This window comes from Thalia democratica, chromosome 3, assembly GCF_965202585.1.
Source record: "Thalia democratica chromosome 3, ktThaDemo2.hap1.1, whole genome shotgun sequence".
Classification (NCBI taxonomy): domain Eukaryota; kingdom Metazoa; phylum Chordata; class Thaliacea; order Salpida; family Salpidae; genus Thalia; species Thalia democratica.
The window spans coordinates 45318966-45335811 of NC_139167.1; the positions used below are offsets into that span (position 1 = coordinate 45318966).

General features: G+C 26.5%; 1 protein-coding gene across 5 annotated transcripts in view; it reads right to left on the reverse strand.

Annotated features, from left to right (window-relative positions):
* LOC145831589 (uncharacterized) overlaps positions 1-16846 on the reverse strand; it is a 61086-nt gene that overhangs the window by 25374 nt on the left and 18866 nt on the right. For 4 of the 5 annotated variants that reach the window (XM_082938893.1, XM_082938892.1, XM_082938891.1 and 1 more), the window contains exons 3-4: positions 14835-15004; positions 8388-8595 (exon numbers count right to left, since the gene is read on the reverse strand). The exons of the other annotated variant lie outside the window; for it this stretch is intronic. In XM_082938893.1, the coding sequence (XP_082795019.1) occupies positions 8388-8595; positions 14835-15004 (378 nt within the window). The remainder of the gene's footprint in view (positions 1-8387; positions 8596-14834; positions 15005-16846) is intronic. 5 annotated transcript variants of the gene reach the window in all.

Consider the following 16846-nt stretch of genomic DNA (forward strand, 5'->3'; position numbering starts at 1 on the left):
TTAAACAATTTTGTAATAAAGTTTATTATTTAGTTCAAAATTTAAAAATTATTTACTACACTAAGTTTCGGATTTTCAAAGCTATTATTTTTTAAAAACACTAATAACAGGCTGTCCGAAGTATTAAATTTTTACAAACAATAAACTAATTATTGTTTGTAAAAATTAGCATCCCTTAGTTTTTTGTAAGTAAGCTATTGTAAAAATAAACAAGTTTTCTGGGATCTATGTAAAACAGGCATTAACTTTTATAGTTAATGCCTGTTTTACATAGATCCCCGAAAACTTTAAAAGGTTGTCATTTTAGTGAGCCGCTCCGTTTAAATTTTTTTAAGGTTTAAAGCAGGGTTTCCCAAACTCATTTTCATAAACGCTCTCTTGGCAGAAATTTTTAAAATAAATGCCTCCAACTTTTAGATATCACCCCTTTACTAGATAGTTATCTATTTAATTTCCGCTGCAATACTAATTAGTGCTACTTGATAACCAAAAACACCCTTAGAAGGGCGACATTGCCTACTTCGGGAAACCCTAGTTTAAAGGTAGTTTTGTTGTTAAAATTCCAAATATCTAACAATCGTTGCAAATAAAAGTATTTCTTTTTAGTTTTTGTGATATGATACTGTATACAAACTATTAAGTGTTTTACACTCCACAATACAACATTGCTACTTAAAACAAAGAGTTAACTCAGATATCAAGATCCTTTTCTACACTCATTTACCCAAACTAACCCTATTGAGGTATAATCATGGATGATTGATTTAGTTTTTAATTTCACTACAAAAATTTCAGTACGTAATTTTGGTTTTATTTCAAACTTGAGACTAAATTTGAATTATTTCAATTTTCAATGATAAATTTTTAAAATTTTATTACAATACAATGTTTCACTCGTTTAAAAAAACGAGATCTTCAGTTGTTTAAAATCTGTAAAAATTTATGTGATAACAAGTAGGAAGACATTAGGCTAAACTTGAAATAAAAGAAGTTAAAAAGAAAAAAGTATAACAAAAAACTGAGTAAAAACTAATTAAAACCTATAGTTTAAAGTTACCAGCATATGATGATTTTAATGTTGTTAGGCTAAATTTAGGAAAATGCACGTTACTTAATAATTATACAAACTTAAAACATATACAAATAAATAAAAAATATACAATAAAAAATAATTATACTAACATTTAGTGGCCTTGTGAAGTTTGTAGATAACTAACAAAGAAAAACATCTCTTTAACTAAACATTTAAGTTAAATTTACTCGTTTAAAAAAGTTTGGCTATTGTATTATGACGTAATTATATATTGGTTTAAATACTTGTACAAATTACAATAGATATTTGCTTATCAAAACGCTCTTAAGTTTTGAAATAAAGCTTCTTAAAGTGTATACAAGAGCATATTAACTCTTTCCTTTTATTTAAAGATGTTCTCCCGTCAGCGTTCGCTATTTCCATTTTTTCATAGGAGCAGGTCCTGCAGATTCTCTGCGGTTTCCTTATGTGTCCGATGTGGTGTAAAATTTCCCATTTGATGTCGTAGTTAGTGTTGTTGCGTTTTAGCTTCCAAATATATATAGTTCGGTTCCGTTCTCCTTGTAAATTTTTATATCTCTTATGTGGCTATACCACCTTTTTTTTTGAAAGTTCCTCCTGTGCTTCCTACGTATTGATTTAATTCTTTTTTCGTCGTGACCGTAGCTTTATAGATAACATTCTTAGTTAGGCATTTGTTTTTTAGCGGGCATAAGTTTTTGTTTCTACAATTACATAGTGACTCTTCTTTGTCGGTATTTTCAGTTTTTTCTACATTAATTAAAGTTTTTTTGTTGTGTCCTTGGATTAGCATTTTTATGTTACTCATGCAACTATACGCTAACTTACAGTTGCTTTTATTTATTAACTTCTTTAGACTGTTGTTCTGATTAAAATGCTTGTTGATTAATTCAAAAAACATTTTTCCTATGTTTGTTTTTACTGATTCGCAAAATGGAGGGTTGAAATAAATTATTTTTCTTGTTCTGTTTCTTTTCTTTTTCTGTTTGTTAAAATCTTCCTTATAAGTTAGTTTATGTTTAAAGTTTGATTTGTCTAAAGCGTTTTGGTATGTGTATGCATTTTGATCAAAAATATTTTTGTTTTTAGATAATTTAATCAGTCTATTTTCTATCATTGCCGGTAAGTTCTTTTTAATGATTTTAGGATGGTTAGAGTGCATACACATACCAAAACGCTTTAGACCAGGGTTTCCCAAACTCATTTTCTAAATCGCCCCCTTTTCAGAAATTTGAAAAATAATCGCCCCCCACGATTTTACAAAGTAGTTTTTCTCTTGAGTACAAACTTTTGAGCCGAAAAATTTGTGTTTTAAAAGTAATTTAGTCTGGTAATTCTTATGCACGCACTTTTGGGCCGTGTTCAAAGTAGTTTACAGGACTTGAGAAAATAAGTTACATTTGTTTTATTAAAAGCCCAGTAGAGTGTATTAAAATACTTAATTACTAAAAATTCTTGTGTAATCTGTAATCAATTCTGTTTAGATATGAATTGTTCTGAAACTAATGAAACTTTTAGGGTAGTGGTGGACAACTTTTGTAGTCAGCAATTCATATTTATTTAAAAATCTTTTCTAGTTTCAACTCGTTAAAAAAATGTAATTGCGGGCTGCATAATTTAAAAAAATAATATATATGAAAATTAAAAAACTCGAGCAAAATTGTAATAAAATGATTTAGTGTTATTGTGATCTAGGAAATACTATTGTGAACTGAAAACCAAGTTGAAAGTGTATTTCAAAATATTATGTATCAAAAAAATAATTTGTTTATTTTGCACAAGTAGTTTTCAAGTTATTTAGCGCGTCGAAATTTGACTGGAACTTAACCGTACGTTACCCATCTGAAATCTTAACGTAAGTCTGAAATTATAATAATCTTTCATATAACGAATTTCGGACATTTAGAAGTTAATACTAAGTAACTTATTTAAGCCGCACAAAATACTTGAATTATTTTATAAATAGGCATATTCTAAAATAACTATACGAGAAATTAAAAAACTGTAAACGAATGAACAGTTTATTTTACACATAATAAAATTAATATTTATAACATAATTTCTGATCTAGTTTGAGGAAGTTTGACCGACTGGTTGATTATATACTTGAAAAGTGATTTCATCAACAGCTTCAGTTAATGCAGCAAAATTATTAATTTCAATGCTAAGATATATCATAAGCAAGTTAGTTGTAAATTCAAAAACTTAATTTAAAACTTTTTAAACTATATGTTTTGTAGTAGAATACCTTTAAATAGTATTGGACTTGGAATAACCTTTAAGAACCTATACCTTAATTTTAACATTTTCTTTTTTCTTAATTTAAATTCGAAAAATCAAAATTTTTACAGTTAATTCTGTGAACAGAAGGTGATCGATTAGAAAATTCTTTTAACTAGGTTAAAGTTTTGTTTTGTAACTGTAGCAGTCTAATACAGTTTAAATTTATTTTTTCTCTAGTTATTAGCCTATAATAATTTACCAGAGGAAATAGTGAAAAACTAAAAGCTAGTGTTGAACTATCAAAATAAACAACACATTCTAATTGCTAAAATATTAAAAACTAAGATGAAACAAAAACAGTTGTATTAATAGTTTAAAAATCATTAATATATAGACTTTTTATCAATAATAAATCAAGTAAGAAAATAAAATTGAGTTTAAGAATCTTTTAAATGAAAAATTTGAAGTCATTTCAAATAGAGACCTCAAATCTATACTCATTTAAAACCAAAAAAATATTTAAAATAAAAACTTTAATGGTTATCAAGATTTTTTTATTTATACAGATTAAACAGGTAATAACAAAAATATGTCAAATAAATTTATTTTAAACAAATACTTTAATCACAATACTATAAAAATTTTTAGTGTAATGTAAAACCACAAATATAGACTACAAAATTAACCAGGTCAAAATAAAACTATTAACAAATTTAAAACATAAACCATTTAATAAATACAGTAGACTACCGCTTGAGTTCGCACTTTGAACAAAATCAAAAAGTGCAAACTCAAAATTTATTACCATTTTTTTTTTACAAAATGATAAATTTAAACATGTTATATGCAATAATGTTATGCATACACATGAAATGAACTAAAACATAAAACAAACTTTCATTAAAAAATAAATCTATATAAGCTATTAAACATTATGTATTTTTTGTTTTATTATTACTTAGTTAGTAATAGACTTTATTTAAGTTAGATTTTAGGAAATATAAATTTGCCCTTTTTTTTGGGTAAAAAGTGCGAACTCAAGAGGAACTCTACCGTAATTAATATTTATAAGGCATTATGCAAACCTGTTGTAAAATAAATAACTTAATAAAATTTTTATTATAAAAAGACTACTTAAATACAATACAAACCAGTTAAATAAGAAGTATTTTAAAAGATCAAATAAATTAAAAAACTTTCATAAAATAATGTCTGATACTGAAGTCTAATATAATGTGAAGGAAGAGGTTCATGACTGCTTGCAAGTTTTTCTAATCTGGTTCTTAATCAGTAAAATAAAGCCTCCTTTACAAATATCTAGATTATATCTTTTGCTCAAGATGTTGATAACTGAACTGAAAGCTTTCTCAACAAGATAGCTAGAAGGAAAAACTATAAACAACAATCTAAGTTCCTCTCAAATGATTGGATACTTTTGCTTTAGTTATTGTTGAGTCCAAAAGCTTCCATATCGTTCTTTGATAAAAATTTACTTTAAGTTCAAAGTCAGTTTGTAAGTCTGAGAAGAATTCCTGTAAGTCGTTTACTTCAAAAAGATATGCCTCGAAGGGATCCATATTTTTATCTATATGATAGCTATTTTGTGTCAAATCGAAATTTTACTACTTAATGTATTGAAATTGTTAAAAATTCCAAATTTGTTAGAATTATTTTTGCCAAAATTGTCAAACTTTAGGTTTTTCCAGGTTTCTAGGTAAATTGGCAACCCTGTATAGTTTTATTTCTTACTCCAACTTAGTGACTTTTCAAAAAACAATTAGAAATATCATGAAGTGATATAGCTATCACCTCATGGTATTTCCAATAAAAATAAAAGTATACAGGGTTGCTAGTTAACCTAGGATTTTAATAATATATAACATAGATTTTTACAAACCATTTATGATCCAAAAAAACATATATGTGAGGTTATAAAATGGTGAGAGGGATTCCGATCGTCTATGAAATTATACAGTAAATTGTTAAGTACGAAAATATATGAATGAAAATATGTAATTTACTTGAAAGTAGGAGTCTTGTACTTGATTATTTTCTCTATAATTTTACATAAACAAAAAAAACTTTTTTAATTTATTTAATATCAAATATTTTAGAGCAAGCTAAAATTAGTAAAATAGCAATATAAAAAGGAGAAATTTTATGACAGCCCAAAATTTTAAAATCGCCCCCTTACTAGTTATCGCCAACCCTTTCGCCCCCTTACTAATTATCGCCCCCCGACATACTAAAATCGCCCCCAGGGGGGCGATATCGCCCACTTTGGGAAACCCTGCTTTAGACAAATCAAATTTTAAACATAAACTGACTTATAAGGAAGATTTTCCTAATGTCTTCCTACTTGTTACCACATAAATTTTTACAGATTTTAAACAACTGAAGATCTCGTTTTTTTAAACGAGTGAAACATTGTATTGTAATAAAATTTTAAAAATTTATCATTGAATCATTCTCCTTTTTAAGTCGAGAACTTTGATTGCAACCTTTAAAGCAAAAAGTACGCATTATTTCAATTTTTAGCAAAGTAATTGTCTCTGGAGTTCCTATGTTTTATCAGATTTAACATAGAGTTTTTGTTGTTTTAATTAAGTTTGTGCAACGTAAAATTTTATTTTATTGTAGCTATATCAACTTTTATTACCATTGTAACTAATTAAGGCCATAGGGGGGGTCCAACATTTTTTTTTACTAAAATTAACTTTGGCTTTTATATGAAAGCTTAAAGTACAAACTATAAGCCAGTTTTTATAGAACTCAAAAATATCATTTAACTTTTGAGATATTTAACTTTTTGTAAAAAATTTTCAATATAAACGTATGGACCGCAAATTTTTCGGGGTCAATTTTCTCGGAAATTTTAAAATTCACTAAAAACCTATCTCCTCCTTCATTTTTTGACCTAGAGACTTCAAATTTTCAGGAAATGTTCCTTTTAATATTTTTAAGAATCTGAATGTTGGAATTTTTGAAATTTTGAAAAATAAAAATTTTATCCACAAAAAACTAAAAAAAAGGGTAGTTTTTTGACAATAATTTTTTTTCTACTCAAAATTAAAAAAATTCCTACAATAGATCTCTTTAAAGTTTTATGATACACATTCTGTAAAAATTTGAGAAAGATTACTCAAAAAATGAAGGAGGAGATAGATTTTTAGTGAAATAGTCTTTTTTCGCATTTTTAGTTTTCGCCTTCCATAAGGAACTTATTGAACGCCCTTTCTTTGATCGCTTATTTCTCAAAAAATACTTTTAAGCGGTTAAAAGTGTCTGATAGCTCAGATTAAATTCTACAAAATAAGATCAAGTTGTAAAAAACAAAGTGGACCCCCCCCCTATGGCCTTAAGTCCAATAAATAGTACACATTCGTTCTTTCATATTAATGCATCATGTTTGTTACACTTTTAGCTAACAGTTCAATTTTTATATTTCTTAATAAGTTACTTAATTTTAATAATATTTTTAATTTTTTAACTGATAAGTTCTTCCGGACTACTTAATGCTAAACTCTATTAAAACTATTTTAGTACAATTAAGCTTTTTGTTTTACCAATTTGAAATCTATAGCTATTTTGTTCCATTTTTACAGCAAAGTAGCCCTAAATCTAATAAATTTATGTTGATTTAAACTTATCAAATATTTGATAATTATTTAAACTTAAAAAATTTGATTATACTTTGTTTTTTTCCCAACAAGCTTTTATATAATTTGACAAAGCTTAAATTGAAATTACACAACAATTTCTTTTATGAACAAATATTTATTCATACCAGGATATAGGAATGAAGAGCCACATAAACTACCCTAAATACAGCTATTTCTTTAACTAATACGTTCAAAACTTATTTGCAGTTTTATCATGCCTGCATTTTTTATAATAAAGTACAATGACATTTGAGATAGTTTAAAATGCTCTTCACAAACTATGATGACATCACGGGTTGGCGCTAACTAAGTTTGAAATTAAATTATAAAACTTACTTTATGTTTATATTTTAATTTAGTCATTCAGTGCCAAAAAAACCTTTTGAGTAAAACAGCATAAATCATTACAAATAGTTGTTTTTAAGTAAATTAAGGCCATAGAGGAGTTAAACATGTTTTTACAAAAATTTAAAATGGCTCTTATGTAAAAGCTTTATGTATAAACTAGAGTCAGTTTTTATAGAATCCAAAAACTCTATTTAATTTCAAAAACTTTTTTTTTTGGAAAAAGATTTAGCTACAAAGTTTGTACCACAAATTATTTATTGTAAGTTTTCTAAAAAATATAAAATCACTAAAATCTATCATCCTTATTTTTGAGCTTAAGTACTTTGAAAACAACCCTTACATAGTTAAACAGTAATAATATCAAAAATAAGTTACACAAATCACCCTGGTATGTCAACTGTTCTTTGTCATTTTTTAACATATAGTAAATAAATAAAGGGATTATATTAATGTTAATTTTTCTTGCTTACTGACAAAGTTTTTCAAAAGAACTTCAATCAGTAATTATGAGCTTAAAATAAACGGTTTGTTGATTCTTTTATAGTATAATACTTTATATAATTCGATATACAGTATAAAAAACTTGAGTCTGGGAATTTAATAAAAAAAAAGAAGAAAAAAAGGTTTATTTAACATTTTTATTTTTGAAAATAAAAAAATTAATTGTGCATTGAATCATTTAAATATTAAATATAAAGACTTACGGTAAAAATTTAAAGAGAATTGGTTAAATAAAAAAACTTTATGCTTTTTTGTTTTGCTCTTACTCTGGGAACCTATTGAATCGAATTTGATCACTTAAATCTCAAAAACTATTTTGAATATTTTAAGCGGTTAAAACATCTGCAAACTAATATAAAACTCTATATAATATGATCAATTTGTAAAAAGCAAGGTATACCTTCTCTACTCTATGCCCTTAATAAATAAATACAACTCCGCGTTTCAATATATTTTCTTTGTTTTTTTTAATAAAAGTATTTTATTTAGTTCTAATCTTGTGTAGCGGATTATTTTACAACTACTTATATAAATATATATACTGCTTGTAAACTATATAAAAATTTATTTTATTTTACTTAAAAAAAAACTTTACTAACCAATGATTTATTATATTTTTTCTTTATCTTTTCAAACTCAACTTCAATTTTACTGGCATCCGAACATAGATTACTAACAAGCATACCAAAATCTGTATTGTGATATTTAATAGTAGATTCTAACTGACTTATTTTTGTGAGATATAAATGCTTTGAATTTTCATATTTTTGCTCAATTTCAATCTTTTGATCTAAAAGCTCAACAATCCTGATTTAAATATAAACATTAATAACTCTTCAACAATCTTTTAAAGAAACATATATTTTGTTCTTGATTGTATGTACTAAAAAGAAAATTTTGATAGTAAAAATTGTTATTAAAGTTATTATAAAAAATAAGGTAAACATACAAATATAAAAGTCTTACAATTACAACACACTTCAATGCTATAAGGTACTGTTTAAACTACTACAGAGTTGCAACTCTTTCCGTCAAAAAATGCCCTGAGTGACCATAAAAGGACCTGAGTCATCCTGAGTTTTTTCGCCTCTGGTGCAAACTACTTATATGTCATGTTCAGATTGAAAAGGTTATATGTGTATGCTATTGCATGAGATAATCACTAGACTTCTGAGAAATACAGTTTTCGAAGATTCAAAGTTAATATTTTTAATCATTCAAGATTTAAAAACATAATTTGTGGATAATTTTATGTCAACTTTATTTACAATAAAAAATAATAAAAATAGTTATAGAACTTTTTATTTTTTCAATATCAGGCTGAATCAAGATACAGTGAATTCAAAAAAGTTTAACTTGAAGGCAGAGTTCAAATATAGAATTTTTTTACAAAAATTACCTTTAACTTTTATTTAAAAGTTTTAAGGATATAAAGGGTGGGTGGGTGTCACTTTTGCAAAGGGAAACTTTTGCACAGGTTGAATTTTTTTTTCTTTATTAACTATAATTTTTTTTTTTGCTATCACTTTTACCCCTTACCCTCGGGCAGTAAATTAATTACTTAATTTTTTAGTTTTTTATGATTTATCTTTTATAAAAAAAATATTTTCCTGTTTTTTTTTATTTTTATTAGTAATATAATATTTATTTTCCATCACTCTTACTCCTGACCCTTAGTCGGTCACTTTTTTTCCTTTTAAGTTCTTTTATTAGTTTATTGTATTTAATTTTTTCTAGTATTTATTTATTTTTTTTTTGTGATTTTTTCTTTCCTCTTCTTTATTATACTATCACTGTTACCACTGAACTTTACCCTCGGTTGGTAAAAATTTTTTCTTATTTTATATTAATTATGTTTTTTTACAAATATTTTTTATTTTATTTTGTATATTTATTTTACTCTTGTGAAAATTGACCCTTGGTGCAAAAGTGGCGGCGTGAAAATGTGTCACCTTGTACTAAAGGGTGGCAACTGGTTTTTGAAAAGTTTCTTCCAGGTTTTCTAAATTTCTTTTTGGTTTTCTGAATTTCTTCTACGTTTTAAAAGTATAACGTTTTTGGGTCTATTTTTAGTTTTAAGTAAAGTTTAAGCTTAAAAACTGTGTTAAGTAGTATAACAACATTAAAATAATACTATGAAGCTACTTTAATTGTTTAAAATTCTAGGTTTTTTCTTAATTTCTCAAATTCCACGTTATTTTAACCTGAATTGTCAAATTTCAGGATTGCGGGTTTAATGCCACCCAGTGAATAGTATAAGATACTTTTTTAGAACAAAAATGATCAATTAACTTTGAGATATAATCAGTTCTGTAAAAGATTGATGATAAGATAAGAAAAAATATATTTATGACCTGTTTACTTGGAACTAACTTATACTTCATTTTTAAAGAGATTTATTAACATTTTCAGGAAATTTTCATTTAAATACTGTGAACAACTTTTAATAAGCAGGTTTTGAAAAGATATTTTTTTCGCAGATTATTAAAAAAAATATGATCAACAAAACATCTAGTTAGAAATCTAAAAATTTATTTCCTACAAGTTGCTAATAAATTATTAAAGATTACATTACACTAACAAAATTATAAAAGGAGTGCACAAAAACTGTAGGAGGAGCTAGATTTGTAGTGAAATACTTTACTTTTGTCCTTTTAGTTTGCACTTGCTATTAGGAACTTATTGAACACTCTAATTTTGATTGCTTATATTTCAAAAGCTATTTAAAATATTAAAAACGATAAAAAACAACTGCTAGCTTAGTAGTATAAAAAATAAGACCAACTGTTAAAAATAATGATTTAAAGAATTGTTTGACCTTAAATTACTTTAAAAAAAATAAATAATTTGTTTATTAAATTAATAGAGGTGAGAAAAATTTCTAGTCGATGGGCTAAATTCATCAGAAATCCTTAACTGGCCAGTTATATTAAAAAATAATCTCAGCATGCAGATTAAGTTTTAAAATTTGTACAACAACATTTTTATATTTATAGTTTATATAGTTATTTGCCTTTTCTTATTATTTATAGTTAATTTATAGTTAATTAAATTTATAGTTAATTTATAGTTATTTGCCTATTTCTGTTTTTGTTTATATTCTTCACGCATGAATAAGTTTTTAAACAACAGTATAATTAACTAACATTGTTGTATGCAGTTTCATATTTTATTTTTGCTTGAAAAGGTCGCAATCTCTTGCCACCGAAACCGGTCGCGAATAAAATATACAATTTGCATAAATCTATATATATATATATATATTTATAGTTTAAAAAAGTTTATCAATTTTGAATATTGTGTATAAAATTAGTAGCACATTTGATATAAAATAATTCAATGTTAGTTTTTTTCAACCTAAAAAATTCGTTGCACGCCAGAAAATGTCTCCTTGGTAATCTTGATCATGGCAGCATAACTTGCATTACCAATCCCAAGCCTATAAATATATTCTAATAGTTGAACAAGTAGATCAAGACTTAGTGGTTTATTTACTTTCAGTTTTATCAGTTTTGTTATAAAATATGGGTTGATAAAATACTGACCACCGGTAAAATCCAGTCTGCTACTGAATAATTGATGACAAACTTGTAATTAACAGAACAGTTCATCAAAAAGTTAGAATTGAATTTTAGTAGTATAACTTAAGTACAATTAAGCTGTGGTGTTAAATTTGTGGTTTTATTGTTATAATTTAGTGAAAGACAAACTGAAGTACTCTGTTGTAATCTAGTTTGAAGAAACACAACAAAGTAAAATTTTATACATGCTGTTTGTTAACAAACAATGTTTCATGCACTAGACCAGGGTTTCCCAAACTCATTTACTAAACCGCCCCCATGATTTTATACAGTAATTTCCTCTCGAGTACGCGCTTTTGAGCTAAAAAGTTGTGTTTGAAATGGACTGGTACTTCTTAGGCACGCACTTGTGGGCTGTGTTCGAAGTAATTTACAGGGCTTGAGAAAATAATTTCGTCTATTTTATTATAAGCCTGGTAAAGTGTTTTAAAATACTTAACTATTAAAAAGCCTTATGTATTCTGTAACTAATTCTGTTAAAATATGAATTGTTTAGAAAATAATGAGCTCTTTAGGTTAGTGGTTGACAACTTTTTTCGTCAGCAGGTCATATTTACCAAAAAATCCTTTATTGTGTTGACTTGTTAAAAAAATGTACTTGCGGGCTGCGTTATTTAAAAAACTAACATACAAGAAATTGGAAAAATTCGAGCAAAATTGTAATAAAATGATCTAGTATTATTGTGATCTAGAAAGTGCTATTGTGAACTGAAACCAAATTGTAAGCATTTTTAAAAATATTAAGTATCAAAAAACAAATCCATCTCGTTTGAGCTACGTTATCCATCTGAAATCTTAACTGAAACCTGACATTTTAATAATCTCTGATATAACGAATTTCAGAAATTTTAGTAGCTAATGCTAAGTAACTTATTTAAGCCGCACAATATACTTAAATTATTGTGATTACCAAATACTTATAATAATAACTACTTTTCATATACACTACCTGGGAACTGGTCAAAATTACACGAGGGGAATAAATTGCACTATAACAAAATTACACGAAGATACTTTTGCACGAAGACAAAATTGCACGAGGGAACAAAATTCAATGAAGAAAATTTTAAGGGTCAATTTTGCATGAGAGTAAAAAAATTATAAAAAAAACAGAATAAAAAACTAAAAGATAAATTTGAAAAAAAAAGTTACCGACTGAGAATTAGTGTTAGGGGTAATAGTGACAGAAAAAAAATAATTAAAAAAAATTAAAATTAAAAATATTAAATAAAATAATTTACCGACCGAGGGTAAGGGGTAACAGTGATAGTAAAAAAATTAAAATTAATAAGAAAATTATAAAAAAAAAAAGAATAATTTAACCTGTACAAAAATCTCTTTGTGCAAAATTGTCTGCTCGTGCAAAAATTGACCTTTCGTGCAATTTTGTTCCCTCGTGCAAATTCAAACAGCTATTCACACTACCTTTACTTGAAACATTTGATTACCATGTGAGTACATGATAATCAAAAGTTCCTTCTTTTAATTTTTAGTGCAAGCTCAAAAACAAAATATTGATCTCAAAACATTGATCAATTATAAATTTTATTAACAATACAATGTTTCACTCGTTTGAAAACGAGATCTTCAGTTGTTTGAAATCTTATTCAAATAGAATTATAATATATCTTAATTAATCACAACAACTTTTTTTTCTATTAAAAAATTTACTTTAAAATAGTTTCATTTTTAGTCAAATTAAGTGACTTTTCAAAAAACAATTGGAAATATCATAAGGTGATAGATTATAATAGATAACATAGATTTTTACGAACAATTTATGATCCCAAATAGAATAGATGTCAGGTCATAAAATGGTGAAATATTCATCTATGACCTATGTAGATGTTAAATGAGAAAAGATATGAACAAAAATATGTAATTTACTTGAAAATAGTAGTCCTAAGCACTTTTTTTTCTATATTTTAAGTAAACAAAATGGACTTTTTTTGTTAAAGTTTTACCTCGGGGTCAAATATTCAATAGCAAGCTATAATTAGTAAAGTAGCAAGCTAAAAAGTAAAAACTTTACGACTGCCCATAATTTTAAAATCGCCCCCCACAATTTGCCCCTTTACTAGTTATTGCCCCAGACTTACTAAAACTGCCCCCAGGGGGGCGGTACCGCCCGCTTTGGTAACCCTGCACTAGACAATGTTCATTAATAACAAACTCTACAAAACAGTATGTACAAAGCTAATTAAACTAAACTGGGCAATTTTTTCTGCAAGTACATAATTAGCTTATTCTTAATTTTCTCCAGGTATTTTTTGGTTTAACTTGGAAATTTCAGACTCAAAAAATTGCATACATGCTAGACTAATTTTGATAATTTTTCTACTAAAAATCTCAAAAGGGGCCAGTTTTGAGGAAAATTTTTATTCAAGAACTCTTGGCGAATAATGGGTTTTAATGATGTTATTAAAAATCTTACCCTTATTCCACAAAATATATTTTAATGTGGATTACTAAGCAACAAAACCAGCAGTATGAAACTATAAAACATTTTCTTTTCTTGTAAAATTGTACTTAGTCATAACAAAGAACTATAGATTAAAACCAACACAGAAGAAGTTCTACTTGATGTACACCTGGGGAAAAATAATGATGAAATCTGAGAATTTGGACTTTTCTTGCTAAGCAAATTAAGTTAAAGAACATATGGAGGGTAAATCACGTTTTTTAAAGCTTGATCTTATTTTGAAGTTTCCTAAGCTACAAGTTGCTATATAGATATTTTTAATTCTAAAACAATTTTTTGAGATTTAGCCAGTTAAAGTGGGAGAGTACAATAGGTTTATTATAGGAGGCGCAAACTAAAAAGCAAAAAAATTATTTTACTGAAATTTTTATTTCTCTTATGCAGGGTTGCCACAGATCAAGCTGAAAAAATTTCCTTACTTTTCTAAATCAAGTTCTTAATAAAAACTGATTCCAAAATACATAACCAAAGACTTGAAAGATTTTAATTTAATGCAAAAATTCAATTAGACCCTGAAAACAGATGAATGGCAAAAGCAAATTTTTCTAAAAAATAACATTAGCAAAACTCAGTTTTCAGTAATGATAAGCTATCTAATTGAGAGAATGTTTATATCAAACTTCCTGACTTTCTTTTGAAAACCACCATTTTTGCCTGACTTTTGTTGTTTTTCCTCATTTTTCTTACTTTGCTATCTTTCTGCACATGCTTGCGGGATACAGTTTTAGCTTTTACCGTGAAATACTTAAAATACGTTAAGACTAAATTTAAGTGAACTTTTATGTACAAATCTAATCAATCAAATGTATGTTAAAATACAATGTCTTCTCCTATCAATATTGTCAGTATAAAACTTTTAAAAAATCATTAAGAGCGTAATAAATTACTGATTGATTAAACTTGTGTATTCTCCTCAATAAAAAATCAAGTTGAGAAGTGTTTATTAAACATTAAAAGTATATAGTTTTTTATGAAATAATTACCTATTCTGAAGTAATTTGTTGCTTTGCTGTAACTGTCTAACATTAAAATTATATTCATTTGTCAGTTTTTGCAATTGATCATCAATAAAAGTTTTTGAACTATCTTTATTTATACAAACGTTTTCTAAGCTTGATTTCAATTCTAGATTCATTTCATTGTAACCGGATAACTGTTGCAATGCAAAATTTTATAATTTTAAAGTTAAATAAGGGTAGGCTTTTTTCATTTTAAGTCTTAATACTTTAAAGTAAAATAAAACAAATTACCAAAAATCATGTAAAAAAAAAATTCGAAAGCTTTATATATTTTTATTTAAAAAAATTACCAAAAATAACTTCTTCATTCCTTGTAACAATCAACAAAAACATTGGTGAAAGTCTACAGAGTCTAAGCCTGGACTTTCCTATGCCGTGAGACAAACTAAATTTTAAAATAAGGTTTAATCATACCAATCCAATCATCGGACCACAAGCCTGCGGTAGACTAGAGTGGTTTCGTTCTTATTAGGACTAATCATTCAGTAGACTTTTGAACTAAGTTTAAATGTACACCACCTTGCTTTTACAAGTTGATCTGATTTTATATAATTCTATTAAGCTATATGACACTTTTAAGCACTTAACAAAATTTAAAGTACTTTGAGAGATTTAAGGGATTAAAGTCAGGGAGTTTAACAAGTTTTACTGGAAGGCAAAAACTACAAGGGCGAAAATGTCTGCATCAGTCAAAGTCTAATTTCTCTTTTATATTTATCACATATATTCAATATGGTTATTGTAAAAAATAAAGAAAATGTCTATGGAAGCTGAGATCAAAGCCTTGATTGAAAGTTCTAAAATAGGAAAACTGTTGAAAGAAAAATTGATTGCATTTGGATGTAAAAAAGACAATGAATTCAATTCACTCCAGGCTGATATTTGTAGATTAAAAACTGAGTATAATAAGAAAAGTAAGAGCATTGAAAAGAGTAATGTTGAAATTCAGAATGATAACAAATATGTGATGTTTAGTAACAGAGTTACTTCCTTAGAAGAAAAAATCACAGAGTTACAAAGAAGTTTTTTGGAATTTAAAACAGAGTTTTCTTCTAAATTTGAAAATTCTGAATCAAAGTTTTCTACATATGTTGATGCAATGGAAACAATGAAACCAAAAGACTTTTTCCAAAATCAATACTAAATTTAACAGTTTTGAAGCAACTTATGCTGATATTGTCAAAAACAAGCCAGTTGAAGTTACCGACATAAGCAGTAAACTTGATGTTGTTAAAGATAAAATAGATGCTGATAACGAACAAAAAAAGATTGAAATATTTAATATTCCTGAAAATAAAGGTGTTCCTTTACAGGGTCAATTTGATAGCTGTAAGAAAGATTTCAAAGTCCTACAAGAAGTATTAGGTGAAAATAAAATCGAAAAACATGAACTAAAATCCTTATACCGTATAGGTAAATTTGAAGTTGGAAAAGTCAGACCTATAATCGTAAAACTCAGTGACACAAAAGCTAAAGAAAGACTGATTAAGCTGAGAAATCTCAAGTATGTGACACATGAATTTGAAGTTAAAATATACATAAATCCGAATCGAACCAATGAACAACTGAAAATGTTTAAGAAGCTACGAGAAGAATTAAAAAGAAAACAAGCTATGGTAGAACAAAATAATCTCAACATAAAATACGTGATAAAGAACAATAAGATAGTGGAAGCTAAAAATCATCTTTTTCGATATGACACCTAGAAACTCTGGGATTAACAGGACAGACTGTAAGTCAGACGTTTTAAACTTCTATAAAAAACTTAACCTATCTGCTAGTTTTGATAAGATTAATCAGTAATTTAAAGATTTTTTATACTAATATACGATATGTTTTAAATAAAGTTGATATTTTAGAAAATTATTTATATATGAAAATATTGACTTATTTTTTCAAGTGAAACATGGTTGATTCCTAAAGTCAACGATGCCGTTATTTGTCTTCGTAATTATAATATTGTCCAAAACGATAGG